This window comes from Pundamilia nyererei, unplaced genomic scaffold, assembly GCF_000239375.1.
Source record: "Pundamilia nyererei isolate P.nyererei 1_Seehausen unplaced genomic scaffold, PunNye1.0 scaffold00180, whole genome shotgun sequence".
In the NCBI taxonomy this organism is placed as follows: Eukaryota; Metazoa; Chordata; class Actinopteri; order Cichliformes; family Cichlidae; genus Pundamilia; species Pundamilia nyererei.
The window spans coordinates 497,653-519,645 of NW_005187581.1; the positions used below are offsets into that span (position 1 = coordinate 497,653).

At 41.1% G+C, this 21,993-nt stretch overlaps 2 protein-coding genes across 2 annotated transcripts; one reads left to right on the forward strand and one right to left on the reverse strand.

Annotated features, from left to right (window-relative positions):
* Positions 1–1,726: 1,726 nt before the first annotated feature.
* On the reverse strand, positions 1,727–8,259 carry haus1 (HAUS augmin-like complex, subunit 1). The gene is made up of 10 exons (XM_005746596.2): positions 8,219–8,259; positions 6,406–6,515; positions 6,146–6,320; positions 4,915–5,050; positions 4,684–4,818; positions 4,488–4,611; positions 2,359–2,424; positions 2,180–2,251; positions 1,926–1,973; positions 1,727–1,836 (listed from the first exon to the last, which is right to left on the reverse strand). Exons 1-10 carry the CDS (start codon positions 8,229–8,231, stop codon positions 1,792–1,794), a joined length of 924 nt encoding a protein of 307 aa, XP_005746653.1. The 5' UTR covers positions 8,232–8,259; the 3' UTR covers positions 1,727–1,791.
* On the forward strand, positions 8,008–15,797 carry mis18a (MIS18 kinetochore protein A). The gene is made up of 5 exons (XM_013914246.1): positions 8,008–8,314; positions 8,863–8,929; positions 10,283–10,405; positions 11,141–11,243; positions 15,109–15,797. The coding sequence occupies exons 1-5, from the start codon at positions 8,074–8,076 to the stop codon at positions 15,187–15,189; spliced, it is 615 nt and encodes a 204-aa protein (XP_013769700.1). The 5' UTR covers positions 8,008–8,073; the 3' UTR covers positions 15,190–15,797.
* Positions 15,798–21,993: the final 6,196 nt, after the last annotated feature.

The following is a 21,993-nucleotide window of genomic DNA, read 5'->3' on the forward strand; positions in this document are numbered from 1 at the left end:
CCTTTCTCTACAACTCCTAAGCTTTATTTTATTTTTCCACATCATAGCTTTAGACCAGTATATTATATTTGGCGTTATATTTCGGCTTTCTTCGCATATTAATCTTACATCTTCACAAAAGTAATAGAAAAACTCTCATAGGACATTGTGCAAAGGTTTAATCAGTAGAAAACCTCTTAGAATTAGAAGTGCCAAATTTTGAGGTTTTAAGTGACATTTTGATTCAGTTTCTTCTCATAATCTGACACCCTAACCATGGCGCCTTTCAGTGAAGCTGGGGGCCTACTGGGTAAACTGCTCCCCAGCCCACATCCATGACCCACTCCATGGTAACCAGTCAGTCTCCGTGTCAGACTGCACAGCAGACGTACAACAGTCAAACTGACAGAGACAGTTGGGGTCTCCACGCTCAGCTCCACATAAGTGGGAGAGAGGCAAGGGTGGGTTGGATCACAAGGGGGGTATTTTGCATATAAACTGGACAAGTTTGTTGCATTCTCCGTATTTTGGCTCCGGGTGCTCAGGCAGTGGCCCCAAAACCACTTTTACGTGCCGTTATCCTTTCAAAGCCTGTGGAAGTCTGCTGTCTATCACAAAAGGTTTCCTGCACTTTGTTTTTAAGAGGTAACATAGCCATCTAGGCCACTCAGTAAAATAACAGTGGCACATGAGTAAACAAGAAATTCATGTAATGAGGAAGTGGAAAGGCTTCTGAAATGTGTTGATGATGCAGTCTTTTTTAAAAGTATAGAAATAATGCTTTTTATTACAATTTCTTTTGTTCAAGACAACTATGTCAACATTCACCACAGGAGACCCATCAGTAATAACACAGACTATAAATCAGGGGTGTCAAACATAGACCTGGGGCCCAGAATTGGCTGAAAAAAAGCTCAAATCTGACCCCACTGGGCAGCTTTGGAAAATTTCAAGGAAATCTTTGGATTTTAAATTGTATATTTACAAGTTTTACAGCTTCTTCTACAGATAAAGACCTCCACCATGGCCATTTATACTACACCAAAGTAAATAAGCAATAGAAAAATAATGAAATAATGTAAAGTTTCACTTTTTTGGGCAGTGAAATACCACAACCTTTCCTGTTATTTTCACACATTTACTTCTTACAATTTAGTTGTGTTGGCAGATTTGAGAAGCTTCTCTGGTCCAGCCCACTAAAGATCAAGGTGGGCTGTATGTAGCCCATGATGCAAGAGGAGTTTGACATTCCTGCTATAAGTATTTGGGAGACAAACATCTTTTACGTGGTTACCAAATCCTGTTTTTTTTAATATGTTGCCATCACAACAAAACTATTCATTTAATGCCATCTACTGTCTCTGTATTTGGGCAGAAAGATCAGACTCTCACGACATGTTGTTAGTACTTCTTCGGAGGGGAAACAACCCCTCAATTAGACTGCAGTGAACAGAAAATAAAGACAACGCTCTTGATTAGTGTTAACGATGTCTGTAACAAACAGGAAGAGGTGGAGGAACAGAAAACAGATGAAGCCAAATGTTTTTGTTCTCTAATAAATACTCTAATAGGTAACTGTGAAATAAAGAGAAATATAAAGAATAATATTGACAAGACTTTAAAGCTGGAAGTTTTGAAAAAAGTGCCTCTAAGCAGCTCTTACTTTTAGAGCACAAGGAGACTTTTGTCTCTGCACAGATCTGTTGGGTTGCATAAAAAGAAGCCAGAAGGTGGGTGTCAAAGCAAAGAAATTTAAGTGACTTTTATTATTTAACAAACACAGTAAATAATACAGTAACATTAGACAAATCTTCATTTAAAATCCACATTCATCTCAAGCTGGGAATCAAGTGCAGCCTGAAAACAAAAAAAAAGAAATAGGATCAAATTCAATAAATCAGCCATCACATCTCATCCATTATTGAGCGAGTTTTTAGGATGCTTACCAGCTCTCTTTTTGCCTCTTCTATCTTCACTTGAGCCAGAGACGGGCTCTGTTTAGAGGAGGAAAGACAAAATTCAGAAACCCAAATTCAGGAAGTTTGTTTCCACACGTCTGAACACGGTTCAACCCTTTCCTTCAGGTTGGTTTTAATAAAGTCATTTGTGTGCAAAAACATTACCCAAAAGGATAAAAACAGATTAAGGGGTTTGGTCGTGGAGTATTTAAAAGTCAGTAACAGAGTGAAAACAAACATACCGGGCTCAGGTCCATGTAGGGCTCCAGTTTCTTCTTTAAGGGGATTATTTCTTTTTTCAGCTCGGTGACTTCCTGTAGAGAGAAAAATAAGATGACACTTTCAGACCCTCTAAGCAGACGGTATTACATTTTCATTTCCATGGCAATGAATGGGGGCGCATGTGGAAAAGCTGAAATACCTCTGACAGCTGCACAAGAGCCTGGTGGGTGATAGACTTGTCCATGTTCCTGGATACAAGCTGAGCCTGCAGGACAGAAAGAGCAGAATAAAATCAGTGATCTTTAGAATATCTGCTCCCTCCTGACTTTAACAGGAACTCTTGGACCTGTTCTGCAGAAACATCTCTGTTCTCTAAACTGTAACGTGATGCACACATTATATCTGGGAGATCAAACACTGATGCATAACAAAAAAACTGGAAAACTGGTCATCCCAATGAGGAAAACAGTGCATTTTTCTACACCTTTTCTTATATTTTTTGAAAACTATCTCTTTTTTGTGGTAGTGTCGTCAACACTTCATACCATCCCAAACCATCCGTCCATCTTCATCCGCTTTGTCCGGGGCCGGGTCGCGGGGGCAGCAGCCTAAGCAAAGAGGCCCAGACCTCCCTCTCCCCAGCCACCTTCTCCAGCTTATCCGGGGGAATACCAAGGCGTTCCCAGGCCAGCCGAGAGATATAATCTCTCCAGCGTGTCCTGGGTCTGCCCCGGGGCCTCCTCCCGGTGGGACATGCCTGGAACACCTCACCCAGGAGGCGCCCAGGGGACATCCTTGTCAGATGCCCGAACCACCTCAGCTGGCTCCTTTCGATGTGGAGCAGCAGCTGCTCTACTCTGAGCCCCTCCCGGATGGCCGAACTTCTCACCCTATCTCTAAGGGAGAGGCCAGCCACCCTTCGGAGGAAGCTCATTTCTGCCGCTTGTATCCGCGATCTCGTTCTTTCGGTCACTGCCCACAGCTCGTGGCCATAGGTGAGGGTAGGGACGTAGATCGACCGGTAAATTGAGAGCTTCGCTTTTACACTCAGCTCCCTCTTCACCACGACGGACCGGTGCAACGTCCGCATTACTGCAGCCGCAGCCCCAATCCGTCTGTCGATCTCCGGCTCCCTTCTCCCATCACTCGCGAACAAGACCCCGAGATACTTGAACTCCTCCACTTGGGGCAGGAACTCATCCCCGACCCGGAGTGGGCACTCCACCCTTTTCCGGCTGAGAACCACGGCCTCAGATTTGGAGGTGCTGATCCTCATTCCCGCTGCTTCACACTCGGCTGCGAACCGTTCCAGTGCGAGCTGGAGGCCCTCACCCGATGAAGCCAACAGAACCACATCATCTGCAAAAATCAGAGATGAGATTCTGAGGCCACCAAAGCGAAAGCCCTCCGCCACTTGGCTGCGCCTAGAAATCCTGTCCATCCCAAACGTTTTTAAAAAACACTTTTTCTTCTGCATCTTTTCTCCTTTACTATGACCATTCTTAGAGTTTTATATACATAAAATTGATCTTTTTGGCTTCTGATGATGGATATTTTTACTGTAACTGGAGGGTAACTGTACCTCTAAAGGTGCAGGGCAAAAACTTATTTGTACATTTTGTTATAGTTTCTCATCCAAAGCAAACCTCCAATTAATTGAGTGAACACAAAGAAACACAGAGCACTTTTAAATATCTTGATGAGTTCTGCAAAAATGTTACAGGCATTATTATCATTAGCTCTTCTTTCTTTATCAAACTGCCTCAGATATCACTGCAATATACACATTATTCAGTCTGCCTACTGGAGTACTGGTAATGCAAGTACAAGTAGCCAATCACAACTCAGAGCATCAAGACCATCTGCTGAAGTTCAAACACAGCATCAGAATGAGCAAGAAATGGGATTAAAGTGACTTTGAACCTGGTTGATGGTTGGAGGTGCAGACAGGAGTACTGTATTATTCTAGCTTCTGGCTGAAAACGCCTCATTGATGCCAGACGGGAAGGACCAGACTGCATTGAGCTGACAGGAAGTAACTCAAATAACCACCCATTACAACCAAGGTATTCAGAAGAACCTCTCTGAATATAATACAACTAAGCTTGCAGCAGATGAGCTACAGCAGAAGAAGACTACACTGGGTGCCACTTCTGTCAGCTAAGATCAGGAAACTGAGGCAACAATTTGCCTGGGCTAAGAAAAAAAATTGGATTTCTAAAAAAAGATATGAAAAATGATATGAAAAAAAAAAGCCTGGTCTCATGAGAAAAAAGGGGTCCAACCCTGCACTAACAAGGTATACCTAATGAAACACAAACAACATACCTCACACCGCTCCCGTCTGTTACTGAGCTCGTTCGCCTTTGCTGTCACAAAATCCATTTTGAGCAGCTTCTCCTCAGCTTTAGCGCTCTCCACTGCCTGAGCTTTGACAGTTTTGTTGATATCCCTGAAAATTAAGATTGCCAGTATTACAAAATATGCTACATATCATCCATATAAGAACAGGTGAGTTACCTACTCTTGTAAACTTCCCCGGAGCACCAGAGTTGACCCGAGTCTCTTTCTGAGGGCCCGGAGCTCTCTCTCAAGTCTTCTATTTGACTTCTCCGCTTCCAGAAGTTCACTAGTGAGGTTGTTTACGGCTGGCATAAAGCTGCACACAAAATGACGAGACACGAGCCAGTTTATCTCACCCTGTTTTTTTAACCTGGCCAACTTCATTGAAAGAAAAACAAAATAAAACACATACCTGCCCAGTGAAGTGTCTCTCACTCCAAGCACCATAGCATTGTCTACTAAAGCAGATAAGCAGTCAGCAACTGGCTTTGACAAACTGGCAGAGGACAGGCCAACACTTTGTAGAAGAACATCCTGGAGATGAGCACCTGAGTGGAGAAAACACTGAAAACTTTAAGGTGGAAGTTAATGTCTCACATAAACAGCACAGAGAAAAGTAAATCATTATAAATAAAGGCTTATTAATATTATTTGTAACAACTTGGATTTTTTTTTTTTAAATACTTTTGGCCGATATGCATCAGAGGAAGAGTACCACAGTGCAAAAGTAAAACAGATGAGGCATCAGGCAAACATACAAAGAGAAAACTAAGATGAACAGTTAAATGGTTTTAATGTAGAAATCTTTGTATACTGTTTATTACTTCACTATCAGTATCTGTTCACTAGTTTAAGTCTAGACAAATGTGTTTCTGTATACCAAGTATAATGTAAACACACTTGATAATACACCACACGTTACAGTGTAAAGGTTGTAGGCACTTTGAATTTTTAATTTCTCATCCATCACATAATAGCCATGTGCAAAAGTCAGTCCTGAAAGAGTTTGGAGTAACCATGGTGAACGTTTCATTGCCTGCAACATCATCTGTGAGGAAAACGGGACGCTGGTGGGAGGACCTGCCAGTTCTGGTGTTCTCAGGCGAATGCCAGTTAATCTGCATGGTGTTCGGTTGTGAACACAGGTCCCACTAAAGGACCTTAATGCCACCGTCATAGTTTCTGTGTTTAGGTTTGGTAACAAAACATGCACATGATTAGCCCACTGGAGGTAATTTTGCAGGGCTCTGGCAGCACTCCTTTTGTCCCTCCTCACACAAAGGGGCCGATACTGATCTCACTGCTCGGTCGATGCCCTTCAACCCTGTCCAGCTCTCCTTGTGTCACCACTGTTTTGAGACCACGATGGAAGATACAGCAAACCGTAGTGATGTACCATCCTGGAGAAGTCGCACACTCTCTGCTGCCTGTGAATGACCTGCATCTACCCTATTAGCAGTTTCTGCCTCCTGCTTGGACAGACTGATATCCCTGAACTTTAACTGTCCTTCTATTACACTGTGACCTGCTAAATGCCTTTAAAATGAGTGCAAGTGCACTTGGATGCGGTCTTAAACCCACAGCATATTTACCCCCCTCCCTAGATTAAATGAACTTTGTATAACTGCCTGTAAATTACTCACCCTCAGCCTGGTACTCTGCAGCTTTCTGTTTGAGGTCCTCTATAAGGAAGGCTGTGTCACTGCAGCGGGCTTCGCTGCACTGGGCGAGCTGGTACAGGATGTCCACTGTCCGTGTGTTGACTTCAAACTGTGGCACAACCTGCTCACCAAACACGGCGCCGAGCCAGCTGTTCACCTGAGGATGCCACAACAAGCAGGAACATATAAACACGGGGCAGCAAAAGCAGTCAGCGGGATATGCTCCCGAAACAGAAAAATACCTTCTTAATCTTCTCACACATGACTACTAAAAGGTCGTCACAAACCAAAACAAACGTCTTCTTGAAAACGGCAAATGTTTTCGCGCCCCCGAAATCATCCCCAAAACTTCCTGGTTACCGGCCAATGAGAACACAGGGCAAAACTACGTCAAGTAACAAACGAGAGACATATGTTTTTCTATATTTTCTAAGATATTTCATAATACAAAATTAAATAAAAGATAAACAGGCGTAATCAATCACAGTTGGTAAGTTAAATAAAAATATATATTTTAAAAAAAACTTTTTCCAAAACACTCTTTCCGGTTCACGTTTCCTGTGGGGAAACAAAGATGAAGAAAAACTTAAAATAGATCGCCTCCATTTCCGTTCAGTTCGACGGAACTAAAGAGACTTGTAGACTTGGATTGTTAGAGCTAACCAAAGCTAAACTCAAAGCTACAACTCTTGAAATAAAACTAAAAATTACAATTTCAACAAAATAACAAAACAACATGAACCTACCTAAATAAAAATGTGGAGGGAATGTCTTAAATTTTTAACTTTTCCAATTTGGTCACATTTTTTACAAGTGATATTGGCTCTTTTGTTGTATTATTGTTCTGAATCAGTCTGGATTCAGTCTCACACTCTGACATTTTCTTCTTCTTTCAACTCCTTACTTTAGGGGTCATTACAAAAGACCATCTGCTTCCATCTCACCCTATCCCTAGCATCCTCTTCTGTTACAACAACCTTCTGCATGTCTTCCTTCACTACATCGCTGAATATTCTCTTTGGTCTTCCTCTTTCCCTTCTCCCTGGTAGTTTCATATTCATCATCCTTTCCCCACTGTGTCCACCATTCCTCCTATGTCCAAATCATCTCAGCTGTGCTTCTCTAATTTTGTCTCCAAAATGTTCAACCTGAACTATCCCTATGAAGACTTTAGTATCTTCAGTTTAGCCACCTCTGGTCTTTTTGGGAGTGCCACTGCCTCCAAACCAAATATCATGGCACATCTCACTAGAATCTTCCAAAGCTTCTCTTTCACGCTCACTGCTATCCTTCTGTCTTTACATTCATATCCACCATGCTTGCACTGTGTTCTTCACATCTCATGTGTATGTTTGTTGCTTTGGATGACTGACCCTAGGTATTTATTCTCATTCACCTTCACCATCTCTACTCATCTCTGTGTGCGTTGAGACAACAGGTTTTGTGATTTGGTGCTGTATAAATAAAACAGAATTTAATTACTCTTTGGAGTTTCACTACTTTTAGTAACGTTTTACCTGGCCTGCTGTTTTTATTGTTGGTGTCAGATTAATTATAACACAGTGAATGATGAATGTTGGTTAGAGGTGGCCCCTGTGATTTGTTTTTATTTTTAATTTATTTATTTGCCCAGAGACCCAACAGAATCGCCACTGATATACACTTTGTTCTCACCGGGCTGAGTGCCACAAGCTAATAAATAAATACGTTAACGGCCAACAAACAACAACAAGCTAACAAATATTCACATTTAAAATTATTATTTTAAAAAAAATACATCCGAGTGGAAGGACGAAAGCGGAAGTGCGTGCAGGTTAACGTTTCGTATCGTCGGATACCTCTCGGATGGTTACTTCACCGTCAACAACCCGCCGAAGTTCAAAATAGCTTGTTTGAAAAAGCGAGTAGAAATGGCGACGAGGAAACAGTTGGAAAAATCTTATAGTAAAAGTGTAAATAACTCCACGTTTGACGCGTCCAGCATAGACTCCACCACGGTCGGGGAAAAGCTTTCCCGCCCCACCGAGAACGAGGAGGAGAACGGCGATGACGGACCTGTGGTCTTCATCTGCGCGAAATGCAAGCTGCCTGTCGGCGATTCATTGTCCTGGGATGGAAGTGAAGATGATCTAAACCAAATCAGACTGAAGCGTAAGTTTGGCTTGGGAGATTGTTTGCCCTTTTAGCCCAGAGCCGGCCCAAGTTGTTATGGGTCCAGATTTTGATTTGGGGCCCCCTTGTAGGCTCAACGCCTACCACCCACCCCAGCACCAGCAATATTAACTATATGTTATCAATGCTTGATTGTTTGTGCATTGTACCCATTTTACAAAGTTAACTATTTAAACTGCTTCTGAAATTTGCAAAAGGGCAAAACAATCATAAAGAATTTAACAGAAATGTAAATATTAGTTTCTTATGTGAACTTCAAATGTAAAAAATGAAAAAAGTTAATAGATTAAATAAGTATTTGAGTAAAAACACCCTCTACTTAAAGTCGGTGTTAATATATCTGTAACTTTGTGCCTCAACTAATGAAAGTGCCCTTCTGACATGCATTTTACCTTTCATATTTATTACTTTAAAAGGAGATACATGTTAAAATGAATGAAAAGACTGATGGCCTGGTGTGCTTATTTACAGGATGTGAATTTACAGATTTTTGAGCTGTGTTCAGCTGACCTATTTTTTATCCTTAGGGGTCACTGACAATGTCATGATTGGAAAGGAGAACCGACTGTACGAAGCAAGTAAAAAGTCTCTCTGGTAAGATGATGCCCAGCAGTAAAATATGTATTCCAGTCCTTTACTACCACCTAGTTTACTACTAGTTAATACTAGTGTAGCACAAAACTTACAATGTTCACAAGTGGATGAAAGCATCAGAACTTGCACATAGGAGTCTTTTATGATTTCTTATTTAATCAAGTCCATTAGGGCAAGGACAGAGAGACTCAAGAGGAGCTTCTATCCCCAAGCCATCCGTGCCCTAAACACACACACCTGCCCTCTCACATCATCTATAATTGACTGAGACAGGACTCTCTTCCAGACACTTAACCAAGGAGCGTGTCAAGTTACATTTCACTGTGTGTTATACTTGTATAACTATACATGTGACAAATAAAGAACCTTGAACCTTGAAAACTCAAGATGGTCTCTAATTTCAGTAAAGACTTGGATTTCCCTTTTTTGATTGATGCTAGTGTCAAATGCTACACATCCAACCATGTGGGAGATGACTTTAGAAGTCTGAAATTACTCATAAAAACTTCCTGAGAGGATTGTGGAATCAGGTTGAACAGATAGTGTTTTTGTTTCAGTCACATCACCTGGATGGACCTCTCACACTCCTCACTCAGTTCTGTGGCCCTTGAAAAGCTTGATGCATAGGTAGCAGGTGATCATCTTCTTGCACTGCTGAGGTGTTCTTGAAGCAAAGGTTGCTTTGATGGTGGCTTTCAGCTGGTCTGTGTTATGGGGTGTTTGTCATCTTCCTGTTGACAAATCCCCACCGATTCTCTCTCTGATTCAAGTCAGGGGAGTTAGCTGACCCATCGAGCACAGCAATAACATCAGGTGATCAGCAGATGGAAGAATGTGCTGTAGATGCTTCAGTTGTCTCTAGCCAAGGAAAGGCTTGATATGTGGAGTACAACAGTTGCCGGTCCTTCGCCGAGGATGTCTGTGTGTGGTGACAGCAACCTCAGAGCACTGTGAAGATCTCCCAAGTTCTTGAATCAACCTTTCTTGACAATCAAGTCTGCAATGATCCCTCCTGCTAGTTCACTTTTTCCTACCACACTTTTCCTCTTCATGCAAACTTTCCATTAATATTCAGTACTCTGTGAACAGCCTTTTCAGCTATGAAAAGTGTTGATAGTTGTCAGATAACTGCAGTGGACTCTGAGATAGATCTACCTCTGAAGCGTTGCAGTTTTAGTACAGGTAGAGCAGTAATACCACATGTGCATGCCTGATTCCACAACGTCCATCGGGGCAGGAGCAGGGTAAGCCATTCTTTTGGCATTTTTTTATATATGCATGTGTGTCCTTGTTGGAGTAAATCTGTTTCTCTGTTTGAATGTTGTGTTTTTTCCTCCTTTAATTTCTCTACAGTTTGGTTGTGGATCTCATCTGTCGAGGCTGCCATTCTGTGCTTGGCATGGTGTACACATCCACCCCTAAGAACCTGGACCACAAGAGGTTTACCTTCTGTTTCAGTGTCGCTGACATCGACAGGTGCGTTTTTGGGACAGACTTTAGTTTAAACAACAACAAAACATGGTTCATGAATTCACTACTTTTCTGATGACTCCATGCGGATAATGCATCACATTGCAAAGCTCAAATCATCTCAATCAAGTTGGTTTGTTGAACCTGACAATGAGCTCAGTGCGTTATAGAGAAGCTATAACAGAGAAAATTTGGGATGTGGAGGAACGGAAAATTAACATTGATGTGCCAACAATTCTGCAGCAACTGTGTGATGCCATCATGTAAATATGGACCAAAATCTCTGAGGAGTGTTTTCAGCACCTTTTTGAATCTACAGCAAATCTTGTGGCTCTTTTTGAACCTTGAAGGCAAAAAGGTCGTCTAACCCAGTGTACCCAGCAGTGTACCCCCACTTAAAACATGGATCTTTAGTATATACTCACGATGAAATAGAAAAGGAAGAAGTAAAATCTCCCGTGCAACTTTTCACAAAGATTTAAAGAATAAAATATTTTGGTGATTTGTTAAAGTAGATTAATAACTGAGACACAAAGCTTTGACATTTTACATATCAAACAGAAGAGATGAGACATGTTGTATATTGTTATTTTAGAACAAATTTTTATTAATATTTTAGTTATTTTGCAATAAGCTGTACTGTCTCTGGTCATGATATTGTATTTAATACCATTAATCGTAACGTGTTCGTGGTGTGAATCCTCCTTTTACAACTTTATTGACAGTGGAAATCTTTTTCAGCTACGTGCTCGGCTCTGGAGGCCAGATGTTGGCAGCAGAGGGCCCCAAAGAGCAGCCAGTAACACTGGAGTACAGAGGCATTGTTGAACAACAGCTGACAGAGGTAAATTACTACTGCTGCTTCTCTTTGTCTGCTTTCTCTGATGATGTCTTGCTTTGGGAAAAACAAAATGTTTCACGTAATGAGCAGATTTTCTGCTCTAAAGCTCACTGTAAACTGATTATATCTCCAAACGCAGGTTGACATTAGTCCTTAAAATTGTATTGTTGCTTTGCAAAAAGTATTAATGTTAAAAAATCAAAATCTGGTCAGCAGATCTAAACTCTATGCAAGGTTTTAGCAGAAATAGTTTTTCTTTATTGACCTGTCTCTGTCATAGTACTTTCTCATTAGCAACAAGCAGCGCTTTCGTTGATGCCCAATGCATAGGTTGTACTAACGGTGACATCAGCTTACTTCTGGGAAACCCTTTGTGCTGTAACGGGCAGGCAGACACTAATATCAGACATTACCTCATCTATCCGTCTCGTCTTCTGCAAGCACTATACCATTTTCTCTGAAATAATAGCAGTGATGTTAATATGTTTAGGGTTCAGTGTTGGCATCCAAATCTCCTGTTTGCAGTTATCCAATATCTCAATTTTAATTTCCTTACCCTAATTTAGTGTCATCTTATAATTCTCATTATCACTGCTCAGGAATTCTAGTCAGATTTTTCACGGGAATCGTGGAATGACTCCCAAAGTTGAAGTCTAAATCACCCTTTGTTTAAAATATCCCACAAAACCACTAATTGGCCAGTAGGCGGCGATAGCGCGCAGGAGCGCCTGCCAGCCCTTCCACACTCTCTTGCACCGGGGACAATAGATGTGATACAGACCATGCTGAGGAATCTTCGCTGGAGAAAAACATGTTTTGGTCATGGAGTGTTTTTGTCACGGTAGCTTGGTGTGTGTGCGCGGTGCTCTGCTTTCACTTTGCACCAACCTGTGAGTTTTCATCACAGACCATGTGAACCATTGCATTTTGAGATGTTATCTGTGCAGCAGTATATTAGGAACAGGTTATGCTGATTATGGGACAAGAAAAACAAAGCACGAGCAGCGTATGTCTTTTTAAATATCTAGAAAGACTTGTAGGTGTGTCTAAAGTTCGTTAAATGCTTTGTTAAATCTTTTTGCCCGTGACCTGAGTATTTGTGTATAATTGCCTTCCCTCTTCCTTTTCCATTTTTGTGATCCACCAAAAGATATACATGAAAACCCCCCCAGTTCATCTGATTAAATTAAACCAGTGTCACTGCTGTGAGAATATTACTACACTGTGTGTGACGCAGACAAAGGGATACCCCAGGAAAGTGCATAATGAAGTGAAGATATTTACCTCATACTGGCTTTGGTTAATATTTGGGTTGGATTTACTTCTTAAATCCATCTTGCTTTGAGTGTTTAGTGCTTGTCTATATAGATTACAGATTAATCAGACTATAACTACACAACAGTTATATTAATTTCTGGTTATAGGCAGGTTGTCTTGTTAGCTATTGGTGCATTGTAACAAGATTATAAAGGTTTTTTGATCAGCTCAGATATTAACATCGCCGCTTTCTATTATTACTTGTTTGCAGACAAAACCCTACATCAAGATGATACACTTCAAAAACCAAGTTTCAACTTTAAGGCTTCAATTTTTAAGATATCTAGCTGGGTGTTTTTTTTTTTAAATCCAAGGCTCATGTAGGTATAAAGTTAAACGTTTTATTGCTCAGTAAAATGTTTTGATAGTAACAGGTCTGAACTTTCATCAGTTGTTAATGTTTTTGAGTTTGAAAAGTGTCATTTTAGTCTGTTAACTGAATTTTGGTTTATGTTTATGACATTTGTTGCTAACCAAGTTAAAGTACAGGTTAGGGCTGGGCGATATGACCCAAAATTCATATCTCGATATTTTTTAGCTGGATGGCGATATAAGATATATATCTCGATTTTTTTTTTTTAAAGCCACAAGTTAAGAACAAAAAGAGAGTTCTTAGTCACACTGTGTCCCAGATGTCACACGGGCACTTTTATTTACATACAGCGTAGATGTACATGAAGAAATTACTTAAAAATAAATTATCAGCATTTATTAAATAATCATGGTCCATAAATAAAAGAAAACAATGTTGTTTTTGTGCATAACAAAAAGCTCACAATTGTGCAGTCAAAATGTAAACTAATAGACGCTGAGCATAATAACAAAGAGACAGATTTCACAGCTGCACCACGTCTCTGAACAGGTGCCATTTGTGGTCCTTATACACACACAGTACGGTAATATTACGTTGAAGCACAGTACGTATCACTCCGCGAGGCTCCTCCTCGGTAGCCGTAATCCTCCGACAATCCATCAAGCGGTGCAGCTCCGTAGCTTAGCAAAGTCCTATTAAAACATTTTTGGACAGATTGCTGAGCGCTGTGTACCACATAAAATCGGTTCGCGGTCAGTAAGCACAACCAGAATTCATACATAAGGCGCACTGTCGAGTTTTGAGAAAATGAAAGGATTTTAGGCCGTGCAGCTCCTCCGGGCTGCATGTCGTTAGCGCGGTTAGCTCGTTAGCGTGGTTAGCTCGCTAACACGTTGACGCCGTCCAGCCCCACGCACGGGACGATCCGCTGTAACTCGCTAACGGAGATTTTCCGCTTTCATCTTGTCATTGCCTGCAGGTGAAGCTATGGGGGAGGGGGAGTTGTGTTCAGTGAAGGAGAGGCGAGGCCGAGTAACGCAGCGTAGAGACAAAAGTGGACGAAAGAGAGGCAAACCTGCGGCTCCACAAGTATAATTATAACGTAACATAGGCTATATCGATATAAACGATATTGTCACATCTTATATCTCGTATGAAAATATATCGATATTTTTAAAAAACTCGATATATCGCCCAGCCCTAGGTCAAGTTTTACTGTTTTCTGGCATTTTATATCAGGATTGCCTCATTATTTGGGGAAATAAATGACAGAACGGTAACTCAGATTTTCTAGATACATGTGCCGTTATCGATTCTGCTCATAGAGCCTAGCCTTTATCGAGTCCTAAATAGTTTTCTGCGTCAAGCATCCCATAGCTTTCCAACAAACAAAAACCACAAACAGACAAAGAAACAGAAAGCGTAGGAAAAAACGGCTGGCAGGTAACTCAGGTGTGCAAAAGCTCCATGCTTAACGAGTTTGACATCATTGTCTTCCACTCAGTTAGAAAAACAGAAAAGCACGTCCCTGTGTTTGCAGCACGGAGTGAATAATTTGGCGTCTGTTTCTGTTTTACCAGTTCTCGTACACTGACTATGAGATAAAAAAAACAAAACAAAAAATTGTTGCGTGCGCCCATTTTGTTAAATGAAAGGAAGGTGTGATAGGAGGATAGTTTTTATTCTCTTTGCAAAATGTAAAACAACAAACAAGAAAAAGTGCAGCAGTTTTGGTAAACACAGGTGGCATTCGTGCTCTCTCTCCGAACCGTTTTGCTCTTGGTCTTTGTTCTCAGCTATCTGATGATGCTCGTGGCTCCTGATGCCACGCTTAATGTATTCTGTCTGTCTGCCTCCCTGTCCCTCCGTCTGTCTGTCTGTGACTTGCAGACACTTGTTTGGGTTTTTAATCTTCTACCCTCAGTGACCTGTCTCCCCCACCCCTCCCACTCTCTCACTGCCCCTCGCACCCGTCTGCCCCTGACCACTTCCTTTCTGGGTTACCTCATTCTTCTTCACTGTCTCCCTGTACCAATTATCTTTACTCCTCCTCCCCACTTTCTTCCTCACTGCTGCTCCCCGCTGCTCCCTTCATTTCCCACCTGTCCCGTTTCCCCCTTTGTTTCTTCCCCGCTCTGAATCCCTCCCTCCTCTCTCTATCCTCTACCTGCCCAAAACGCAACACAATCTCTAAACCATCCTTTTCTCTCTTTCCATGACCCCCCCAATCTTTTCTAGATGAAAATGCTGGTCATGTCCATGGCACACAGGCTAGAGGAGATCGAGATTGGCCTTCAGGAGGGATGCGATGACGCCTGACAGCGATGTTTAATATCCACACCCCTCAGCTGTACCTTTACATTAACGCTTTTATCTGTGACATATTCCTCGAGTTATATGAGTCGTCCTGACCGCAACACCTAAAAACACACACACACACACACAAAGCTTCCACTCTGCTTTGTCCTGATTACCAGTGGTGAAACAAAGCCTCCCTGCACTTGTAATCAATCACGTTGCCAGCTCTCGCGGCTCATGGCACAGTCTTCCCTGTAGGTCGTAGTGCAGAATGAATGCGCGCTACGAGCAGAATGTTTATTTGTTCGGGATCTCATCAAACAGGCTGCTCACTCAGCACAATGCTGTATTGATCTGGCCACTCGACTCAAGGCCACACACACTTTTTCTTTGTTCTCTCCCTCAAGTGTGGAGCCTTGAAATCAGGCTCGGATACATGCTTTTAAACGTCCAGTCGTCGCAGGAACTGAAGAGTATTTGCATTATTCTGTTCCAATGATGACTGAATTTTCCAGAATGGGTGGAAATTACCATCTGTTTCTCTGTGCGTTTACTCATTGTTGGATTGTTCGTTTTGTTCTCAAAGTTACATGTTTTTCTCATCTGCGTAATAAAGCATTGAAGTTTCAGACATGTTCCGGCATTGTCAGTTTCACATTGCAGTTTAAACCAAGCGAGACAACTTTAAACTGTCAGGATAATCTTTTTAAACGTTTCTTTTGCACTTAAATTGTTTGGGGATCAGTGGCTTATCCTGCTTTGTCTTTAATTAGACGTATTTCTTGGATTTAAGAGTTAAACAACCAGTTTAAGACCTTCAAAACTGGGAAGGTTGCTTAAGTCGGGGTCAGTGGGTTGATTAAATGTTAGAGCATTAAAAAGTGTTTGTTTGTTAGCTGACCTCTAATGTGCCTAGCAACACTTTCTACCAAAAAGCAGCTCTATGCCGTACCGCTTGCCCGCCCTCACCCACGAGGTTTCATCAGCCTCACACAACAACAACAGTGAGAAACGGCCAACCAGCACGCTGTATCCAAGGGCAGGTTGCGATGGCAACTGAGAGCACGTGCTACGCTGACTGCCTGTTGCCATCTCGTCATCGTGTTCACCGCCGGAGGAACAGCCAGCCAGCTCGCTGGCCAGCATGCCTGTCAACAGACGTTAGCCCCCCCCCCACTCGTGTTCAACCACACACCACACACAAGGGAAGAGTCGTGAATGAGCTCACCCCTCCAGCCCCCCAACCTTAATCTCTGTGTGATGTTTTTCTCTCTCTCTCTCTCGTAACTCCACCCTTGGTTCTTTCTCCCTCCCCCTCCCTCTAATTCTCCCCACCCTCTACTGTTGTTGTTGGTAGTGGGGGCGAAGTCAAAACAACAACAAACAAGCCGCATGGTTTTTGTTGTTTCTGGTAGCGGTGGTCGCAGCAGAAGTGTTGTCTTTATCCAGCTCTCGCTTAAGGATGAGTTGCCTGTTCGCATCCTGCGGATGGATGATGCAAGCCAGCCGACCAGTCCAGATGTGCGCTGTTGCACCCTGTTACACAGGGTGGGTAGCAGGCTCGTTTTGGAATACATTTCCCAGTTTGCTTTGTTTTTTCCCCATAGAATGAAATGAAGCTTAAAGGCTGTTACCTCTGTTTAAAGTCTGCATCTCAGGGAACGGCTCAGTGGATCGCCTCTGAACTCATCTGGCCGTTTTTATATATAGACTTGGTGTTGGTGGATGTGTTGCACTACTGAGTGCAATTATTGCACCGATTTCACCCCGTTCACCTCTTACTTCTGAACCAATCGTTACCACCCAAACCAGGACCAACATAGAAACACACGTCTGTCAGTACCTCTCATTCTACAAGCACTCGGGGACAAAGGATGAATAATGCAGAGGTAGCGTCTGAGTGAAAGTCGCCTCCCCTCTCTCCCCTGTTTTCACCTTCCCTAAGCAATAAGGAAGCAATGTTGCCATGGAAGCAATGAAGCCTCGGCACGGCAGCAGCCAATTGAAGCCTTTTCTGTGTGAAACAGAGGACCAATGGCTGCTCAGACTGATGCTGTTATTGCCACGGACTCTGCGAGCTGATTGGCTGTACTCTGCTCTTTGATTGAATTTCTGATCTTGTTTTTGGAGAGGAAAAAATATCTCAGGGAGTGCCACCTGTGCCAACTTTGAAAATATGTTTGGTTTTTTTTCGATGGATAGAAAAGGATTATCTTGTGAGAAGGCAAATGTTTCAGTTTTATTGGTTTTGAGAGCATTAAATGATGCTTCTTGTAATTTGGTTCTGATAATACTTGAGGGATGAGGGTGAGAGTGGTAATGAGATGGTTGCGTGTCAGATGTTTTGTTAAGGAAAACATTGAAAACATTATATCTGTACTATTTTTTTTCAACCTGCGCAATAGATGACTTTATTTAATCCTCGTTTCTGCCTTTTCCTATCCTGGTATTTGGTTTTCCTCCGACAAAGGGACCACACCCCACCAGTTGCTCACAGCTGGTTTTGGACCATTTCCTGGTTTAACCCTTCATTTTACACAAAACTGTGCATGTTCACTGTGCCTCCTAACACTGAGTGCTTTAAAAATATTGTTTAATAAATAATAATAATGATGATGTAATAAACAGATAATTATTAAAAAATAAATTAAATATCCCACTGGACTTTTGCCGTGGCTGATTGCCCCTACTTTTCCAGCGTGGTGGACTGAACAACAGTATGCTTGAACAGAATCTTTTTTTTTTTTTTTACATTTAAGTCATGGAGACAGTCTGGAGCCATCTTTGTCTTTGTTTCCCACAGATTTGTTGGAAGGTCGGTTAATAAACGTCTTCATCCGGGAGGTTCCCAAATGTAGGATGATCTTAGGTCTTTGTTCAACTTCACCCAGTTCAGATTAACTAATAAAACGTCTCTGCCCTCTCAAGGTTGATGACCTTCCTCTGTGTCTGTGATGGAACTATATAACCGACCAGTCGGTGACTCGTCTGACGGAATAACCCCAATCCCCTCTGAGTGCTCAAACAAAGCCTCCTACTTCATTAGAAACATCTGCTTGTTTATTTCCCCCTAAGTCTTTGTGTACAACCGTGGCTGCCAGGTAGTCTAGCTGCCTCTCACTCTCTCCTCCTCTTCCTCCTCCTCCTCCTCCTCTGCTGGTGTGAGCGCTGCTGAGGGAGGCTGTACTGGTCTGTGTGGCTGGACCTGGATGTTCAGGTTGTCTGTGTGCAAACATCCCTGGTGTGTGTAGCAGGTTAATCGTCTGTTTTTCTCAGACACAAAGCCTCGTCCCTTTGCCAGTGACACCCTGGTGAGAGTGTGTGCGTGTGTCTATCTGTATATGTGACGAGCAGGGGGCTGAAAAAGGGATTAGTGTCATCAGGACCTAAGCCTCAACAGACTGACAAAACTAAATTCCTGCTGGACAGTAAGTGGTCAGTTTGGCCACACATTAAAAGGATGCCAGCCATCTGACTAATCAGAATTCTTTTTTTTCCAAAGAGAATTATTAATCATGCACAATTTTGAATATTGACAGCAAAGTCACAATTGTTCAACTTCTGTTCTAAATCTGGCAGGATAGGGTTTTATTAAATTCGATTTCGGTATCTGCTGTGTAACCAGACAACAAGAAGAAGTGTTACAATGTCTTCATATTTATAAATGTAATGATATGTAACAAGCTGCAATGTTAGCATTCCTCTAAAGTGATAAAAATATCCACTTATGCTCCATTCATATGTTGGTGGGGTGTTTATCACAAGCTTGTTATTGCTACTTGATCCTTTTATACGCAGATTGATTTGAATAATAATCCGTTTTTCCAATAATGCTTCCTGAGACTACATAGATTAATGGCTCTATAGTCAGATTCTTACAAAACGCAGTCTGAAGCTTCAACTCACCAAATACTTTTATTAAAACTCTGCTATTCTTTGCATAAATTGTTCAACCTTGAAAATGTGAGAGGTTAAAAATCATTTTCCTCAAAGTTACATAGGGACTCACAGTCTGGTCCTCCAATATTTGGATGATACTGGGTTTTTTGCCTCTGTTCACCACAATAATGGACATGTTGCAATAACACTTTAGGAATTACAGCCATTTTCACAGACTGAACAGTAATTTGAGAAACAACTCTGGTCAGTCTGAAAATGATGGACACCAAATGCTGAGTTTCTTGCCATGCGTTATCTTCAGTTGCTGTTTGTTTCTGGGTTTTCCCGCCCTAAGCTGACTGGCTCAGCTCAGTCAGCTTAGAAACAGTTGATAATGTGTGGAAAATACAAAAAACCAAAACAAGAAGCACTCCAAGAGGACGGGGTTTACTTTTAAGGGAATAGTATTGTAGTTTAAATACATTTATTTTGTTTTCTGCCTTCTTGTTAAACATTAAGTTTGCAGTGCAGTAAAAACAAGTGGAAAGTGCAAGATTTTGTTATTTGTCCTCTTAAAATTGAATTTAATATACTTATAATAATAATTTTGAACATATTTATTTATTGGTTTTAATTTATCTAGAATTCTTTTTGTCTTGACAAGATTTTCTTACAAGATTTTGAGGTAAACTTGAAAGAAAGGCAGGTGTGAAAAGTTAAAGTGAGGTCAGAGGTCAAATGTGACATGATATTTGGAGGGAAACTATAAATATTTGATATTTAGAATTTTCATATTCCAGTATAAAAGTTGCCAATACAAATAAAAGCAGTAGAAATTTTAAGTTCAATTTTAAAGATAAGACATTGTATGAAAGTTTGAGTCTAGTTTTATCTTGATGAAGAGATCAGAGGTAGCAAGTTCAATATTTCGTTCATTGGCATCAGATGTGGGGTTGAAATGTTCCCATAACTTATTTGAGCTGTGTGCATTCTTTCAAAAAGGTCTTATGGAGTGATGAATTCAAATGTAAGATTTTAGGGTTAAATTTTCATCAACATGTAGTTCACTAGTGAGGTACAACAGTGAGTGTCTACAGCTACCTGTGAAACAGTGTGGAGGCTCTGGCATGGTTTAGGGCAGCATTTCAGTGTTGAAGAATAAAGATCGTCATTTAGAATTTTAAGCTTGTTAAAATTTTACAAACTCTCTTTTCACCTTACATGCTGCATTTCCATGTGTGTTTACACATTTCAATAAGTCACAGCTCCTTTTTCCTATTTTCCTTACAAAATATAAAGAAGAAAGTGTTGTCTAAAGACGTTTGCACAGTATGTTATGTCAGTGCGCCCCAGGGCAGCTGTGGCTACAATGTAGCTTGCCATCACCTGTGTGTGAATGGGTCAATGACTGAATGTAGTGTAAAGCGCTATACAAATACAGGCCGTTTACCATTTAAAATGGGTGTCACAATTCAGATTACTATGATACAAGTGGTAGATGACAGGCTATGAGGTGGTGCATGCACCCAGGCACTGGGGATGTGGGAAATGGTGGTATTTATGTCACTGGTGCAATGGCAGAAGTAGTCAGGCAAGAAAAATGACTTTGATAAACAGTATCCAATATCTATTTGAGAGAAGCTATGTTATTTGTTTTTAATGCCTTTTGTCTTGCAAATGTATTCAGAGTGGTGCCGTTGAAAGGTTTCTGTCCATCTTTCCAGTTCAGCAGGATTGTTTTTTTAGCGACTGTTAGAGCTGGTAGTGTAATGTGAGTTGCTCACTTTTCAGAACTTGAATCAACAGATGTAAGATCTCCAAGCAGAAAAACAGATGAGAAAACTGCAAATGAGCTGTTCTGGATGAGTTAATGTTGACTAACTATTTCTACTCCACTTAACGATTATTTTTTTACAGCAGCTATTAGGGCTTCTTGGTGCATATTATATTGTATATTAAACAAAAAGGATTGTTGTGGTTAGACCTTTATATTCAATCGCAGGTATGAATGTCACTCCTAAATTTGAGCTTTTTTTCATGATTTGTTTTGAACAGTTCTTTTTCCAGGGTGGAATGATTGTCAAATTAAAATGCATTCAGCTCTATATATTAAAAGATGTAAGTAAAAGTATGTATATATTTTAGCCTTTATACACTTGACCCTTTGTGGATTGGAGTGTGAATTATTCCACCCTGAAAAAAAAACTATTTTAAATAAATCATTAAAAGTCACATAATAACCATCCCCCATAATGAGTGTTACAACATCTGTTTGTGCGTCTTTTTAGAGGTCTCCCATCGACTACTAATTTTATCTTTCTACTGTTAACGGTGGTAATGCTAAATTTATTAAAGCATCACTTGATCGTAGACTTCGACCAGGTTACATGTACCTCTGTGACAGTGTTTTACACTCTGCTACATGCTGTGACGAGGCTTTATCTATGCCAATAATTCCATGCTATTCTAGGTAGTTACAATGTAGTTAAATTGCCCTAGGTGTGTTTTCTTTTCTTCATCCCACTGAAAGCGTCCTTTACTTCCTAAATTCCTGTGAACAGTTAACGAAACAAAATTGCCCTCCAGAGCTTTTACTTTGTAGAATTTTTAATGAAATAACAAGGCCACACCTGGCCACCAAACCACTGCTGAGTCATTTGTCCAATTACTTTGGAGCCTCAGGAAATGCAGATACTATGTTAAGAAAAATTGCTCTAATTCATAAATATATTAAATGTTAATATCATTTAAGCCCCTTGAACTAAAGCTACAGGTCTACACTTCAGTTATATCTTAATTGGTTTCAGTCCTTTAAAGTGGATTTGAAGTGAAGCAAATTGCATTGCCCTTCAAATGTTTATGGTTTTGACTGTATTTTGTTCAGCCAACAGCGTGTGAGATTCATATTGACACCAGAAAAAAGCAAATGCTTGCGTTCGGGAAATG